This window comes from Neodiprion pinetum, chromosome 6 (genome assembly GCF_021155775.2).
Source record: "Neodiprion pinetum isolate iyNeoPine1 chromosome 6, iyNeoPine1.2, whole genome shotgun sequence".
Lineage (NCBI taxonomy): Eukaryota > Metazoa > Arthropoda > Insecta > Hymenoptera > Diprionidae > Neodiprion > Neodiprion pinetum.
This window is the reverse complement of record NC_060237.1, coordinates 19,809,806-19,827,355: the sequence shown is the minus strand read 5'-3', so window position 1 is coordinate 19,827,355 and position 17,550 is coordinate 19,809,806. Positions and strand designations below refer to the sequence as shown.

At 36.6% G+C, this 17,550-nt stretch overlaps 2 protein-coding genes across 7 annotated transcripts in view; both read left to right on the top strand.

The window, feature by feature from the left end:
* The window catches only part of mnb (minibrain), a 57,476-nt gene extending 52,117 nt beyond the window's left edge, over positions 1–5,359 (top strand). For 2 of the 3 annotated variants that reach the window (XM_046630890.2, XM_046630891.2), the window contains exon 9: positions 759–5,359. In XM_046630890.2, the coding sequence (XP_046486846.1) occupies positions 759–1,207 (449 nt within the window). In that variant the 3' untranslated portion in view covers positions 1,208–5,359. The remainder of the gene's footprint in view (positions 1–758) is intronic. The other variant, XR_006883752.2, reaches the window with a different exon arrangement.
* Positions 5,360–7,610: 2,251 nt separating this feature from the next.
* On the top strand, positions 7,611–12,240 carry LOC124221181 (uncharacterized). Of its 4 annotated transcripts, none has more exons than XM_069136870.1 (7): positions 7,611–8,374; positions 8,557–8,664; positions 9,438–9,570; positions 9,810–9,934; positions 10,188–10,288; positions 10,529–10,602; positions 11,025–12,240. In XM_069136870.1, the coding sequence occupies exons 1-4, from the start codon at positions 8,271–8,273 to the stop codon at positions 9,813–9,815; spliced, it is 351 nt and encodes a 116-aa protein (XP_068992971.1). In that variant the 5' UTR covers positions 7,611–8,270; the 3' UTR covers positions 9,816–9,934; positions 10,188–10,288; positions 10,529–10,602; positions 11,025–12,240. The 4 variants fall into 4 exon arrangements, 1 of the variants encoding a protein (XP_068992971.1); XR_011177361.1 differs by adding an exon at positions 8,870–9,249 and having other exon boundaries at positions 7,620–8,664; XR_011177359.1 differs by adding an exon at positions 8,870–9,234 and having other exon boundaries at positions 7,624–8,664.
* Positions 12,241–17,550: the final 5,310 nt, after the last annotated feature.

The window sequence follows — 17,550 nt, the reverse complement described above, 5'->3', positions numbered from 1 at the left end:
TCGTCCGATTCTGTTCTTATAGAAAATGTATCATTGCGATAAATTTTACAAATACTATTTCCCTATAGGCATAAAAACATAAAAAAAAAACCTAATCATTTTGACGCAGAAACTTTTTATAATTACCTAACGTCGGGAAGGATACTAAAACTTGGATAATATAATTTCAGACTTGCATATTACACATTTTAAAATCTGTTCTGGTATATGCAACACTGTTGCATTTGTACCAAATTACCACCAGCTGAATATTACCCTTCTTAATCTTAAGATTTTTCCCACTTATTCATATACCGTTACCTCATACAGGGTGTCGAATGCATTGAAGTTCAATTTATTTATCAGCTACCCAATGGAGTTCTTATATATGTGTTTTTAAGTAGGTATTATACCTGAAATACTTTTGCCATCTGATGCATGTATTTCCTTGTGTAAGTTCACTGCACACCCTGTATATTGCTCCTATTCAATTTTCATACGTTTCTATCCATGAGTAGGAGTCTTGTCACAAATCAGACATAGTACCTCAAGGAAAATTAAACTATAAAACCTGATACAACGAAATTAAAACAATTTGTCATTCTAATTGATTCACTAAGAAGTTACCTTTTCTGATTACGTTCACAAACATCAGAGCAACTTCTAATAGTTTAATTACCTTGGTATGACAAGTGCAAAGTTCACCCTCATTTTACACAACCAGGCCTGTAAAGATAAAGTATTGAGTTTTCTAACAGATTAATTTTTTGTTGTCACAGGACTGCTAACCATGTCAGGACAGAGCAGTGGCACCAGCAGCTTAATGCAAATGCCAAGCCTCCCTGGTGGCTATCAACCAATGGAGTGTGAATCTTCACCGCGTCACTCAGGTAGCCGGCGTGCCATAACTTCACGTTATACGTCAACCACTGGGGCCTCTACGTCCGCCGCATCATCTATGCAATCCATGGATGGGTCTCTGATCCAAAACTCTCTCAGCTCCTACAATAGCCTAATACTTCCCGGCATACCCCACTTGCCTAGCATGATGGCTTCTCCCATGATTCAACAACAAAACTATTACAATTATGGATATCCAGCAGCTGATGCACACGGAATGATTAGACAAACTTCAACGGTCACTTCTACGAAACAAAGAGATCCGGAAAGAGAAGACAGTCCAATGGTTGGAGTGTGCATGCAACAAAGTCCAGTTGCCATCCATTGAATGAAATCGCGGCGACAAATGTGGCGCAAGAGCAACACTATGAAATAATGTCGTGATTCTGGAATGACAGTAGATAATCATCTGACAGCAATTTCAGATTTCCAGAAATTGTATTTAAGTATCCGTTAGAAATCGACGAGAAGACTAAAGCGTTGGATAAACATAGAATCCATACATGAAAAAAGTATGAAGTAAAAATTTAAAAATGCAAAAGAATAAAAATAGAATGAGTATATACTAATTATCAAACAACATCATTGCGAATTACTATCAGATTCAAGCTTTGATTATTTTTTTACGTTGGTCCCGTTTGGATTGGTTTTGCAACGTGAAACAAGTCTTGGATGAAATGACAAGTTTGGAAAAACACTCGATAACTCTTAATTCAATAGACAACTCTAAAGATTTAGAGATACATTGACATAAATATTTGTTCTACATGTAAATAACAAATGGGCAACTGATGTTTATCAAAGAAAGATGTCAACGAAATGGCATATGCTGGCATGTGTGTTCGTTATATCTACTTTGGCAATTTGACCTTTAGTTTCCAGTCCTTCTTCAGATGTTCAGAGGTTTGGGTGTTCAGAAGTTTGGTACCTTGGGCGACAATTTAATCTGACGCAATTAATTTTTCTTATCATTGAACATTATGGGAGCGGAAATAATCACTACCTTCAAAATTGCAATATAGAGCAAACTGAACGTTGGAAAAAATAGAACGAACAAAGAAAAGTAATGAAAACACAGAAAAGACATTTTCCAGTTGCAGAATAACAAAAAAAGACCGCTTTAAGGAACAGGACAGACCTAACAGCGGGTGAAGTTGACGTTCAATCGAGAGAGATTAACAAATGTTCGGAAGCGGACAGACACGGCCTAGTGTGGATGAACCCAATTGGCCCTTCGGGTCCTGCCCGATTCAAACGAACATTGAAACAGTTTAATCGGTATCTGATAAGTAAATGTCGGCATCCCAACTGTATGGCCTAGAGAGCAAAAAAGTGATAATTATTATTACTGCATAAAATAACCATGTAATCATGTACTCCATAGAGTTTTATACAGTGTCACGAATGTAATGGTTAGCAATTATTAATGAGAAAAGAAGACAGTCGCGTTGAATGCTAGATATTTGTACAATACACTTAGGTGAACGATAAGAGAGTGCAGCTTTAGGGATTAGCATTTAAGTATAAAACTATAAAACTGACTCTTTTGTTTACTTCATTGAAAAAAAAGTATCGTCAAAGTACGATACTTGCGCAAAAATCAGTTTGTTGTTGAAAAGGACTTTAAACGAACGAGGTTTGCGCAGCTTAACAATACATATTTATACATAAAAAAAGCATTAATCAGGAAGTTAACATATACATGTAAGGTTGATCAAGAACGGTATAATCGTACAAGAACTAGATACTTTATAATAAACAGTACGGGCTATCACACGCGTAAAACATATACATGCATACATACATACATACACACACACGTAAATAAATTTCCAGTAGATCGCAATTGATTTTTGCCGTTTGCTCTTATCGCATTGCTTGTGCTACTTTCATGGATTTAAAAGGGTTTTTCACCTATTTTCTATTAATTTTGAATATTACGGAAAGAAACAATGAATCTAATTGAAGCTGAATTGAATTTTCTGTGAAACGAAAGTTGTTTTTTGAAAACTTTCCTTCGACTATGTCGCTTTAGCTTTACACCATATAATTCTTGAACGCCCATCAAGCCAATGTTGTATATTAATATACTACCAAGAAATTTGTATTCAATTTTGTCTTTAATAGCTGCTACACAAAACCTATCGCTTGCAGGCAAACATTTACATAAGTCTTACATTGCTCGACGTTGGCACTGATAGATAAATCATCAGGGCTGTCGTAATTCACTATTTTTATGCAATTGATATAAACGAATTCAAGAGAATAATAAATTTTGCTGGCAAAGCGATATTTCACTATTTTTGTGTAATTGCTACTTCAAGAAAGACTGCTCATTCTTACACAAACAAAATTTTTGATCAGCACGCAGATACCAATATATGTTGATTTTTTCTTACTGAAAATTGTTATAACAAATTATTGGGTTATGAAATATTTAATTAACTTGTCATTCAAAGTGTTCCTTGGATTTGCTTGAAACCAAGTATGCACCATGCTCTGTTATCGGATATGAATTTCCACACGTGCAGTGTACAGACATCATGAAATGTTTTATTGCCAGACACCATCTTGGAGGTGTTTTTGTATCGACGGAAGATAATATAGCTATACTTATAAGGGTAAACCGAGATGATTGAAAATGCTGAGAAATTTTTAAGAATAAATTCTCTCATCTTCAAGATTTCAATAAACGGCAAAAATCAGTTTACTTCAGCAAAACCAAAAAAATTTCATGATTTCACACAAGTTTAATTTTCCAAATTCCTCATATGTATGTTCTGCATTTGAAAATCACAGGGTCTATGTTTAGATTAGATTTCAAGTTTGAGCTGTTCGAGAAATACTGTTTTCATTCTTCATTTTCAAAATCTTTCCCAGAACAAGTAACAGATTTTACAGATTCGTTAGAAATATTTTCGAAAATATTCGGAACCAGCTAACCAGTCACTTAAGTTTTTGCATAACAACCGACGTCTTGAACAAAATTAACCTTTGGTTCACAAGCCAGGTTATGTTACTCGTGTAAAATAAATAAGGCTCAGGCCCTGTGGTTCCCCAGAATACAAATGATTTTCGACAATGTATTGAAGCTTTTTATTATGATTGTTGTTTTTAACGAATTAATATTGTTTATCGATAGTGAAATAATCGGTTAATTATGTAATTTTTAGTTACTGTAGTACTGACTAATTGAAACTAGCAATTTTGGCCACCCTGGTGAATCCAAGCTAGCTATCAATGAATAAATTGTAGACAATTTTTTTGGGGTATGATTATTTTAACTATTATCGTTGAAGGCACTTTTTTCTGGCGAACTCTTTCAACAGAGGTGGGCCGCGAGACGACGAAAAATTCAGAATTTTATCAGCATGTGAAAATAATTTAATTATCAAATATTGCAATAATTTCAATGTACATTTTCTTCATTTCCATATCTTCTGTTTCCTTCCCAATCAGTGAAAGTATATGTATATACGTGTGTATACGAAGTTTTTCTTTTTCCATCTGTTTTTTTTTTTCTTGCTTTGAGTTCCTAGCATGCACGTCGTTTGGCGACGATTATTTCTGATGAAAATGTTGCCATTTAAAAATTGTCACAAAATGCGGAGTATTTAAGTAAATTAGTAAACACAGAAATGTATACATCTACATAGTGTAAGGACTGATTAGGACCTGTTCCAGTTTTATCTGATAATTTTATTTTAGTCTTGATTGAACATTATCTCCAACCATCCTTATGCCTTGCATACGTCTGCACAAATTCTCTTGTAGCTTGATCATTCGTTGATGGGTATAGGGGTTATCAATATTCAATTTTGTGACGAGCTTCACAGACACTACTACAAATTAATACGATTGGAGTAAATAGCAAGGTTTGCACTCCGGAAGAGATATTTTTTCAAACAATAAGAGTTTTAATGACATCATCACTACAAATGTTATTTAGAATAAATTCGCATTGTAAATAATAACCACTATTCCCACATAGAAAAAACTTGTAGCATGCCGTTGGATACAACCGAAGAGTTTTTTTGAAAGCGTGTGTATAAAATTTCATTCAGAGTTCGACTATGTATGAACTACTAATCCTTATCCTGCATTTGTCATATTTTTAAAAACCAATTAAATAACATATTACAATACAGCTTCGCATTGTAAATCTGTTATCGAAGTTCCACGAGGTTAATAGGTTCTTTATAATGTTAGACAGATATTTCGGAACTGGTCATGGTCAGTGCAAGGTAACATAAGTTTCCTAACGTCAAGTGTAAAACATTGTGTTCAGAAAATATACTACTATATGACTGATATATCTGAAAAACGGCGAGCACCTGGAATTTGAGAAGGACCCTTAATAATCTCAAGCTACAATTGCAAGCCGTGAAATAGGAAAAAAAATATATGAGAATGCAGAAAGCAACTGACTTATATAGAAAAAAAAATAATAATAAACGCTCCAAACAGTTCTGTAATCTAACATGTACACATTGTCATTTATTATTATTATTATTATTATTATTATTATTATTATTATTACGATTTATTATTATTATTAATTATTATATAATATTGTAATTGAAAATATTTGAAACGGATATTACATAAGGTTAATAAACAAATGCATCTTCACTTTTGCTTTTCCGTTTCACGTGAGTGATCTTGCAAATACAGGGTGTTTACTGTAATATCGAATTTGGATTCGAGGAGTTTCCGAGAAAATTTATTGAAAAATGCCAGGACCTTAATTTTATTTTCTTATGGATTTTGAAGGATAAGATAAGTTGGTTAGGAGTTGTATCAAGTATAGAGTGAATTGCTATCGCAGTTTTCAATTAAAAATGTACTATGTCAACTTCTCCAGGTTAAGTCAAAATATTCCAGGACTTGAGGAGCAATTTTTATTTTCCAGCCTAATTCTATGATTTGAGGATATTTAAAGAGCAGTAGACACCCTGTAAATACTTTCATGCAAGAGAAGGTACATTTTTCATATTCAATGTGCAACAGTTTTCTTATTACAGTACTACATCAAGTGATTTCACGAGGTCAGATGGATATATGAATTTTCAGATAGTCGTCATAATAAAACATATACTAATCTTGGTAAAAATTGCATTGGAGGCAGCTGATGCACCAAACTGTGTAGAAACACGTAGAAACATTCAGCACTTCGGTTTGTATCATGTACATAAAAGTTTCCGTTTGGTTTTGTGCATTTTTTCCGTCTAACGTTAACAGAATTTCCGTTAGAGACGCATGCATTCCCAACTAATTTAACGTTTTTGTTCTTCCAACGTACGTACATGAAATTAAGATGTATTTTTTCGCGATTAAACCAATCCGCACTTTCAATATGTTTACGAACTTTGATGAACATCTTACATGAATTATGAGAACGACCATTGCAAAGTTGGAAACGCGTTACGAAATGATTGGCCGCTGAAATACAACTTGTAAAAATTACCTACCAGCGTCACAATCGAATTGACCTACAAACCTTACTGTTGAGTTTTTACAGGTTGCCTAAAATGATTCAAGCTTTCTTTGAAAGCGCTTCTAGTAGATCCTATTAATTTGTGTTAAAACAATTTCTCTATTTTTGCAATTGCTAGAATGTTGGATTCTGAAGCGAAAAGGCCAAACGGAAAGGTACAAAGATACTCCGGACATGAGACGATGTGCAATCGTCTTCTCTCGCAAAATTACCACGACAGATTGTGTGCATTAATTTATCATAGTATTGTAATCCCTGTTCTATAAAAGAATCTCTCAAAGTTATTTTTAATAAGGTTGTCGGTTTTGTATTCAATTCCGCTGGTAAGTCGATGTAAGTTTTCCTTGACGGGTGAGCCTTCCTTTATTGCGACCTTTAGATCCCAAAAAATCTAACAACTGCATCCTAAAGAACTCAACAATGCCGGCTAAAAAATCACGAGATAAGCAACTGTGAAAATAGTAAAGTGTAACGGAATTTCGAAGCTTTGCGACCGGGACTTTTGAGTATTCATCTCAGCGACTTGGGATTAATTACTTGCAATCGTTTTGACTCGCAAAATTACGTCGATATAGCGTCTGACTAAACTAATTTCAACATGTTTCGAAATCAGAAAAAATTGCGCTTAAAATATCGAAAGGTAAGTCTTCCTCTTTCGTGTTTTTTGACGCTTTTGATATTAGAAGCGATTTTTCGAACCATTTTCCTACTAATTGCATTTTCAGGAATTCAAACAAGACTTCCCGATTACCGAAAGATCGAAACGTGTAGATATACAACGAAATTCGTTCGTTCTCTAGCTGTAACTTTTTAATAGCTGCCGCAATGACTTAAGACAATTCACAAACACTTTTTCCGCAAAATTACATTGCTATGGCAGCTGAAACAATCGATGTTTCCCGAAGTCGGGAAAATTTTGCTGAAAAACTTCAAAGGGGTAAGCCTTCCTTTGTTGACATTTTTTGAGCCCAAACATTTTGCGCCTAAAATGCCGTTTATAGGATTCTCACTGGATTAACTGGCCGGTAATTCAAAAACAATGTCTTGAAAATTATAGAAGTCTCAGCTGTTAAATTTATTCGATCGATGATTGTAACATTCGGTGTATCACTTTAATGATTGTCGGTTCGGAATACTTAATTAAATATCTACGAGCTGATCGTGAACATTATCCACAAAAAAAAAAATCAATGTATTCTGATGAACATTTCTAATAAAGTTAGTCAACAAGATCAAACGGCGTATTATTTACCGTATTTTCAGCGTTTTGTTCGGCTGTAAGAAATCACGAGTAAAGTAGCGCAAATTCAAACTAGTTTATCAAAATTTCAAAGAGTACGAGACAAAATAAAAAACTCGGAGTTTTTAGAAAATAGTTTTAGAAATACATGAAATTTTAACATCATTGATTCATGTACGCATCATGCCTTGACTACTTAGCTCTACCTACAGAGCATCTTTGTATAACTATATACCGAGAGAATATCTTGAAAGTTTGCACTCGGTCACCGCCGACTCGGCACCACTCAAGTTCTGCGTCTGTTTCTCGCAGACTGGCCATCCCATCTTTAATTTTAAGCTGTCAAAGGCCGTAAAATTATTGCATCGACGACGACGACGATTATGTATTGACAAGGAATGCCCCATAAATAAAATGAAAACATAATCGTCGTCGTTGTCGATGCAATCATTTTACGACCTTTGACAGTTTAAAATTAAAGATGGGATAGCCAGCCTGCGAGAAACAGACGAAAAACTTGAGTGGTGTTGAGTCGGCGGTGACCGAGTGCTAACTTTCAAGATATTCTCTGGACTACCTCTATATATGTATAAGAAGGCAACTGATTGATAGCGTTGCAGCCTATTAGTTGCAACCGGGCACAGTCTGAATACGATGCGGCCACGGATCATGAGTTACGGCCGAGAAAAAAGAGATTTCGTTACTCATTCTTCTACTGTTAGTTCAACGTTCGTTTTCGTGCCTCTTCTGGGTTCTAGGTAATTCATTTAGTATGGGAAAATTCGCACAAATCGATTCTGAAACATAAGATTTTTCACTCGCAATAAAGTGAGGCTGCTTCCCTTGAATTTTTGGTCAATATGACAACGATTCGATCGAGTGTATTTTAACACTCATTTGAAAGGTAGGAGTAAAATTTTTCATCATTCAACTGTCGCAGAACGGCAGCATTATTAACCGACCCATTAACTGAAGGATATATCTTCAGTCAACGGCTGACCATCGAAGGGCCTGGCCGCTTGAGTCTGGAATCGGCAGGAGAGATAAAGTGCGTATTTTTTGTATGAAATGTGAAAACTAAAATCATTATACATCATATCACATCATCATACATCATACATCGTACATCATACATCATACATCATCATACATAGTACTAAAGTTCGAAACCAAAGTTTGGATGTCGGATGTTCAGAAAGTGACGTCACCCAAATTTTTTTTTCTCTTGACGTAATCGATTTGAAATCGGCTAGCAAAATTCCTCAGTCGGGAAACAGCCGCGCAGTAGAGCGGACGGGTGAGAATCGCGCTCCGCAGATTTCGAGTACCGGGTTCTCTACTTTCTCGATCCTGCGCTCCGGGTCTGCTACCTGGTGGAACTTGACTTCCAGGACAAGCGCTCCGTAGTTTCTGTGCTCCAGGCCCGCTACCTGGGGAAATTCGATTTCCAGAACGAGCGCTCCGTAGTTCTGGCTGTCCAGGTCCCTGAGCTAGTGACTTATGACCTTCAGGACTAATTTTCCGTAGTTCTGGCTATCCAGGTCCTTCACCTGGTGGATTTTGACATCCAGGAAAAGCGCTCCGTAGTTGTGGCTGTCCAGGTCCTTGACTAGGAATTGTAATTATATTTGATGTAAAATTTTTTAAACTTGTCATGTTAAAACAAAGTATTTCAATTCATTTTTCGCGCAAGGACAAATTCAGTAGCTATGAATGCGCTAATAGAATTCATGATGTTATAAATTGATTAATTGATTATACTATTACTCACGCGATATTTTTGATACGTTCTTATACTGAAGATATTTATTACTATTCCAGGTATATCCGTGGTGTTTATCGGTGGTTGTTGGAGGTGGTTGGCGGTGGTTGGTGGCGGTCAGAGGTGAACGAGGAGGAGGACGAGGAAGACGAGGAGAACAAGATGGACGAGGAGGACGAGGATTTGTGCTCGGTGAGTAAAACACTTTTATAATATTTGATGGCAATTGTAATTATATTTTATCTAAAATATCTCAAACTTGTCATGTTTACAATAAATTGTTTCAATTCATTTTTCACGCAAGCACATATTCAGTAGCTTTAAACGCGCTAATGAAATTTATTACACATTGATTAAATAATTAATTATAATAATCCTTACATAATATTTTTGATGTGTTCTTAGTCTGAGAATATTTATTACTATTCCAGGTATAACCCGAGGTGGTTATCGGTGGTTGTTCGATGTGGTTGGCGGTGGTTGAAGGTGGTCGGAGGTCGACGAGGAGGAGGCCGAGGAAGACTAGGAGAAGAAGGTGGCTGAGGATTTGTGCTGGGTGAGTAAAACACTTTTATAATATTTGATGGCAATTGTAAATATGTTTTATCTAATATATTTCAAACTTGTCATGTTTACATCGAATTATTTCGATTCATTTTTCGCGCAAGCACATATTCAGTAGCTATCAATGCGCTAATAAAATTTATAATATTATTAATTAATTAATTAATTAATTAATTAATTACATTAATCCTTACACAATATTTTTGATATTTTCTTATACTGAAATAATTTATTACTATTTCAAGTATAATCCGAGGTGGTTGGCGGTGGTTGGATGTTGTCGGAGGTCGACGAGGAGGAGGACGAGGAAGACTAGTAGAAGAAGGTGGCTGAGGATTTGTGCTCGGTGAGTAAAACACTTTTATAATATTTGATGGCAATTGTAATTATATTTTATCTAAAATATTTCAAACTTGTCATGTTTACATTGAATTATTTCGATTCATTTTTCGCGCAAGCACAAATTCAGTAGATATAAATGCGCTAATAAAATTTATTATATTATTAATTAATTAATTAATTATATTAATCCTTACACAATATTTTTAATGTGTTCCTGTACTGAGAATATTTATTACTATTCCAGGTATAACCCGAGGTGGTTGGCGGTGGTTGGAGGTGGTCGAGCTGGACGAGGTGGAGGACGAGGATTCGTGCTCGGTGAGTTTGACATTTTTACAATATTTGATGAAGTAGAATCAGCATCAGGAGTAGGATCAGGGAAAGATGTAGAAATAGGAGTAGAAGTAGGAGTAGTGGTAGGAATAGGACTCGGAGTAGGAATAGGAGTAGAAGTAGGAATAGTAGGAGTTAGAGTGGGATTAGGAGTAGAAGTTGGAGCAGTAGTAGGTAGGGCGTGGTGGGTCGTGAGAGGGGCGGGGAGGGGGGAAGGGAGGGGCGGGAAGGGGATATTATCATATCAAGTTATCAGTAATAAGCAATTGCGGGTAAAATATTAGCTTACTTTTGTAAGTATTTATGAATATAGCCTCTATGAATATTCATTGTTGGTGTATAAGGTCTGGCAACGTACCTACTTTCTGTAAAAGATGCTGAAGATTTTCAACATAATTATGTTTCAGTTCTGTGCCCCACCTAGTGCTCCACTAGTAAATATCCTCCGACGTGACGTCACTGTGCTACGTATAAAGAAGAAAAGATTTATTAAGATGCAGATTGCTCCTCTCTTCTTGCCATTGTGCTTTCAGCCATTGTTGTGCTGTGTGTTTAAAATTAAGGACAGTATATGTAAAATATAGAATAACAGGTACAGCTACGAATATAGCACTGCAATAAATCTTATAGAAATGAGCTCTCATTGAGATTTCTCTGTATTTATAACTCGACGCGAGAAGGCAAAAATCAATGTAATGCCATCTGTAAGGTAATTGGACTCGTATTTGCACTACGAGAACTCGTTGGGCATTTTGCGGTGAAGTTTGAAAAATTGTTGTACAAGAAATTAAATAACTATAAAAATGGATAAAAAATATTATCTCTAATTGTGAATGTAGCTAATACAGCTTTAACCGTATATTGATTATGTTAATGATCTATTGTGACAAGATCGGAATTAGATAAGCTCTCTAAATACTCTTTTCTAGTCTATTAATTTATATTATGTATATGTAAATTTATATTTCTTCAGTTTATACAATCACTGCACTAGGATTACCCTTGCCACGTTTTATGGTGCGCTTGTGTAATTTGTATATTATTAACCTTACGTTTTACTCTATTTGCGACAAGTTGTGAGTGTTTCTAATTTCTTGGCTATTATTTATGTACATGTATGTGTATATATGTATATGTATACTTATGCATGTGTATATAAATATATACATATATATATATATATATATACATATACATGTGTATATACATATATACACATGTTTAAAACTAGATTTTTACAATAAACACAGAGGTTTTAGTATATTCGCATACGGATTTCTGTGTATAGGTATACTTGAACTAAAATATCCTTCTCCCTAATACGGAGTTGTTTGTAATTCGCATTTGTTCTTGTAACCCAATGTCCTACATACGATGGCAAAAATCTAGATCCAACTTAACTGAGTCTCAAAGCCCTGTTGACATAAGAGCAGCTATTCGATAGAAATTATAGTTTATAGTTTACACAGCCCATTGCATGATATTTCATTATAAATACATATGTTTCAATGTATTTAGGAATAATTTATCAAATATACAGAGGTCATGTGCAAATAATAAATGAATTCGACCGCAGTTTGATGTATTCATTAAAGCTTCAACAATAAATTTTCAGCTTTGTTACTTCTTTTATTTTATTATGGATAATCAAAAACATTTCCAACTGTTCGTACTGTGGAAGCATGGGGATTAAACCAAATGTAGCAAAAGATTAGAAACAGTGTATGTAGAGTACGGGTATTTTTCTAATAATGCAAACACGTGCCGCTAGCTTAGTTTTGACATATCTAGAATACCACGCCTTGCGAATTAGCTTTCCAGACAGAGATGAATGATGAATTTTAAGGACTGCATTATCGTTGTTGAATATTCTATGCCTCATGGGAAAAGAAAATCTGTAACGATAAAATTGATGCACCGGATCATCGTCGACTTTAACTTTTGAAATGTCCTACCATTTCCGAACACCTCCAACCATCCTATTTACCTATATTACTAGATTAGCTATGATATGAAAAGAAAAGAATTATTCACTTCGAAATGGGATTCTATTCGACACGCGCTCGATGTATTCCATAACATTAGTATTCATAATTATTCCAACAACTTTTCATTTGCTCTCTCGATCTTGAATTTTCGTAGGCATATTATCGAAACGCTGTTCTAGCTAGTCGAGAGTGAAGTATCTACGTTGGGTAGAGAAGCAGAATTGTTTTTCGAAAAGTATTCGGATGGAAAAAAATTCAGAGTAACTGTAATACATCACGGATGCACTAATTTTGAACGAGATAAAATGGATTCTCCGTATATGAGACAGTATTTAAAGCAGCCTAGTGATTTAAAGACCTAAAAAGGTGATAGGGAGAGAAAGAACGAAGCTTCCTAACACTTCGAGTGTATTTTAACACACATTTGAAAGATACGAGCAAAATTTTTCATCATCCAACTGTCGGAGAACGGCAGCGTTATCAGCTGACCCGTTAACTGAAGGATATATCTTCAGTCAACGGCTGACCATCGAAGGGCCTGGCCGCTTGAGTCTGGAATCGGCAGGAGAGATAAAGTGCGTATTTCTTGTATGAAATGTGGAAACTAAAATCATTATACATCATATCATATCATCATACATCATACATCGTACATCATACATCATACATCATACATCATACATCATACATCATCATACCTAGTACTACAGTTCGAAACCAAAGTTTGAATTTTCGGATGTTCGGAAAGTGACGTCACCAATCTAAACTCGGCCAGCCGAGTTCCTCAGTCTGGCAACAACCGCGCAGTAGAGCGGACGGTTGACAGTCGCGCTCCGCAAATTTCGAGTACCGGGTTCTCAACCTCCCGGATCCCGCGCTTCGGGTCCGCTACGCGGTGAAACTCGACTTCCAGGATAAGCGCTCCGTGGTTCCTCGTTCATGTTTACAATAAATTATTTTAATTCGTTTTTCGCGCAACCCCAAATTCGGTAGCTGTCAGTCCGCTAATAAAATTTCTCGACTTCCAGGATAAGCGCTCCGTGGTTCCTCGTTCATGCTTACAATAAATTATTTCAATTCGTTTTTCGCGCAACCCCAAATTCGGTAGCTGTCAGTCCGCTAATAAAATTTCTCGACTTCCAGGATAAGCGCTCCGTGGTTCCTCGTTCATGTTTACAATAAATTATTTCAATTCGTTTTTCGCGCAACCCCAAATTCGGTAGCTGTCAGTCCGCTAATAAAATTTCTCGACTTCCAGGATAAGCGCTCCGTGGTTCCTCGTTCATGTTTACAATAAATTATTTCAATTCGTTTTTCGCGCAACCCCAAATTCGGTAGCTGTCAGTCCGCTAATAAAATTTCTCGACTTCCAGGATAAGCGCTCCGTGGTTCCTCGTTCATGTTTACAATAAATTATTTCAATTCGTTTTTCGCGCAACCCCAAATTCGGTAGCTGTCAGTCCGCTAATAAAATTTCTATAACTTTATAATCTTCTCATAATCTTTTTGGTAAAATATATCGATAAAAAAATTATATTAAACCTTACGCGGTATTTTTGATTTGTTCTCATGCTGAAAATATTTATTAGCATTCGAGGTATAACTCGAGGTGGTTGGCGGTTTTCGTTGGAGGTAGTTAGGGGTGGTTGCGGGTAATCTCGGTGATTCAGGAGGAGGGGGACGAGGATTTGTGCTCGGTGAGTAAAACACTTTTATAATATTTTATGGCAATTGTAATTATATTTTATCTGAAATATTTCAAACTTGTCACGTTTACATTGAATTATTTCGATTCATTTCTCGCGCAAGCACAAATTCAGTAGCTATGAATAATCTTATACAATTTATTATATTATTAATTAATTATTTAATCAATTACTCAATTATATTAATCCTTACACAATATTTTCGATGTGTTCTTATACTGAAAATATTTATTACTATTCAAGGTATAACCTGAGGTGGTTGAAGGTGGTCGGAGGTGTACGAGGAGGAGGACGAGGAGGACGAGGATTTGTGCTGGGTGAGTAAAACACTTTTATAATATTTGATGGCAATTGTAATTATATTTCATCTGAAATATTACAAACTTGTCACGTTTACAATAAATTATTTCAATTCATTTTTCGTGCAAGCACATATTCAGTAGCTATGAATAATCTTGTACAATTTATCATATTATTAATTAATTAATTGATATTCTTATAATATTCAATGGCAATTGTAATTATATTTCATCTGAAATATTACAAACTTGTCACGTTTACAATAAATTATTTTAATTCATTTTTCGTGCAAGCACATATTCAGTAGCTATGAATAATCTTGTACAATTTATTATATTATTAATTAATTGATTAATTACATTAATCCTTTCACAATATTTTTGATGTGTTCCTATACTAAAAATATTCATTACTATTCCAGGTATTACCCGAAGTGGTCGGAGGTGGACGAGGAGGAGGACGAGCTGGACGAGGAGGAGGACCAGGTGGACGAGGAAGAGGACGAGGTGGACGAGGAGGAGGCGGGGTGGGTCGTGGGAGAGGACGTCTCCTCTCCTCGGAGGAGGGGAGGGGGAGGGGGAGGGGCAGGGAAGGGGGAGAGGTGGGCGGGGAGGGGGAAGGGACGGGAAGGGAAGGGACGGGAAGGGAAGGGGTGGGAAGGGGAGGGGAGGGGGCGGGAGGGAGGAAGGGCGGGAGGGAGGGCGGGAGGGAGGGCGGGAGGGAGTGAGGGAGGGCGGGCGGGCGGGCACGAGAGGGGGGGGGTGTACTGCTCTATTAACTCTAACGGGCTCACATCGACATCCGTCCTCCACTCTCTCCCTCCCTCCCTCCCGCCCTCCCTCCCTCCCTCCCTACCGCCCTCCCTCCCGCCCTCCCTCCCTCCCGCCCTCCCTCCCTCCCGCCCCCTCCCCTCCCCTTCCCACCCCTTCCCTTCCCGTCCCTTCCCTTCCCGTCCCTTCCCCCTCCCCGCCCACCTCTCCCCCTTCCCTGCCCCTCCCCCTCCCCCTCCCCTCCTCCGAGGAGAGGAGACGTCCTCTCCCACGACCCACCCCGCCTCCTCCTCGTCCACCTCGTCCTCTTCCTCGTCCACCTGGTCCTCCTCCTCGTCCAGCTCGTCCTCCTCCTCGTCCACCTCCGACCACTTCGGGTAATACCTGGAATAGTAATGAATATTTTTAGTATAGGAACACATCAAAAATATTGTGAAAGGATTAATGTAATTAATCAATTAATTAATAATATAATAAATTGTACAAGATTATTCATAGCTACTGAATATGTGCTTGCACGAAAAATGAATTAAAATAATTTATTGTAAACGTGACAAGTTTGTAATATTTCAGATGAAATATAATTACAATTGCCATTGAATATTATAAGAATATCAATTAATTAATTAATAATATGATAAATTGTACAAGATTATTCATAGCTACTGAATATGTGCTTGCACGAAAAATGAATTGAAATAATTTATTGTAAACGTGACAAGTTTGTAATATTTCAGATGAAATATAATTACAATTGCCATCAAATATTATAAAAGTGTTTTACTCACCCAGCACAAATCCTCGTCCTCCTCGTCCTCCTCCTCGTACACCTCCGACCACCTTCAACCACCTCAGGTTATACCTTGAATAGTAATAAATATTTTCAGTATAAGAACACATCGAAAATATTGTGTAAGGATTAATATAATTGAGTAATTGATTAAATAATTAATTAATAATATAATAAATTGTATAAGATTATTCATAGCTACTGAATTTGTGCTTGCGCGAGAAATGAATCGAAATAATTCAATGTAAACGTGACAAGTTTGAAATATTTCAGATAAAATATAATTACAATTGCCATAAAATATTATAAAAGTGTTTTACTCACCGAGCACAAATCCTCGTCCCCCTCCTCCTGAATCACCGAGATTACCCGCAACCACCCCTAACTACCTCCAACGAAAACCGCCAACCACCTCGAGTTATACCTCGAATGCTAATAAATATTTTCAGCATGAGAACAAATCAAAAATACCGCGTAAGGTTTAATATAATTTTTTTATCGATATATTTTACCAAAAAGATTATGAGAAGATTATAAAGTTATAGAAATTTTATTAGCGGACTGACAGCTACCGAATTTGGGGTTGCGCGAAAAACGAATTGAAATAATTTATTGTAAACATGAACGAGGAACCACGGAGCGCTTATCCTGGAAGTCGAGAAATTTTATTAGCGGACTGACAGCTACCGAATTTGGGGTTGCGCGAAAAACGAATTGAAATAATTTATTGTAAACATGAACGAGGAACCACGGAACGCTTATCCTGGAAGTCGAGAAATTTTATTAGCGGACTGACAGCTACCGAATTTGGGGTTGCGCGAAAAACGAATTGAAATAATTTATTGTAAACATGAACGAGGAACCACGGAGCGCTTATCCTGGAAGTCGAGAAATTTTATTAGCGGACTGACAGCTACCGAATTTGGGGTTGCGCGAAAAACGAATTGAAATAATTTATTGTAAACATGAACGAGGAACCACGGAGCGCTTATCCTGGAAGTCGAGAAATTTTATTAGCGGACTGACAGCTACCGAATTTGGGGTTGCGCGAAAAACGAATTAAAATAATTTATTGTAAACATGAACGAGGAACCACGGAGCGCTTATCCTGGAAGTCGAGAAATTTTATTAGCGGACTGACAGCTACCGAATTTGGGGTTGCGCGAAAAACGAATTGAAATAATTTATTGTAAACATGAACGAGGAACCACGGAGCGCTTATCCTGGAAGTCGAGAAATTTTATTAGCGGACTGACAGCTACCGAATTTGGGGTTGCGCGAAAAACGAATTGAAATAATTTATTGTAAACATGAACGAGGAACCACGGAGCGCTTATCCTGGAAGTCGAGAAATTTTATTAGCGGACTGACAGCTACCG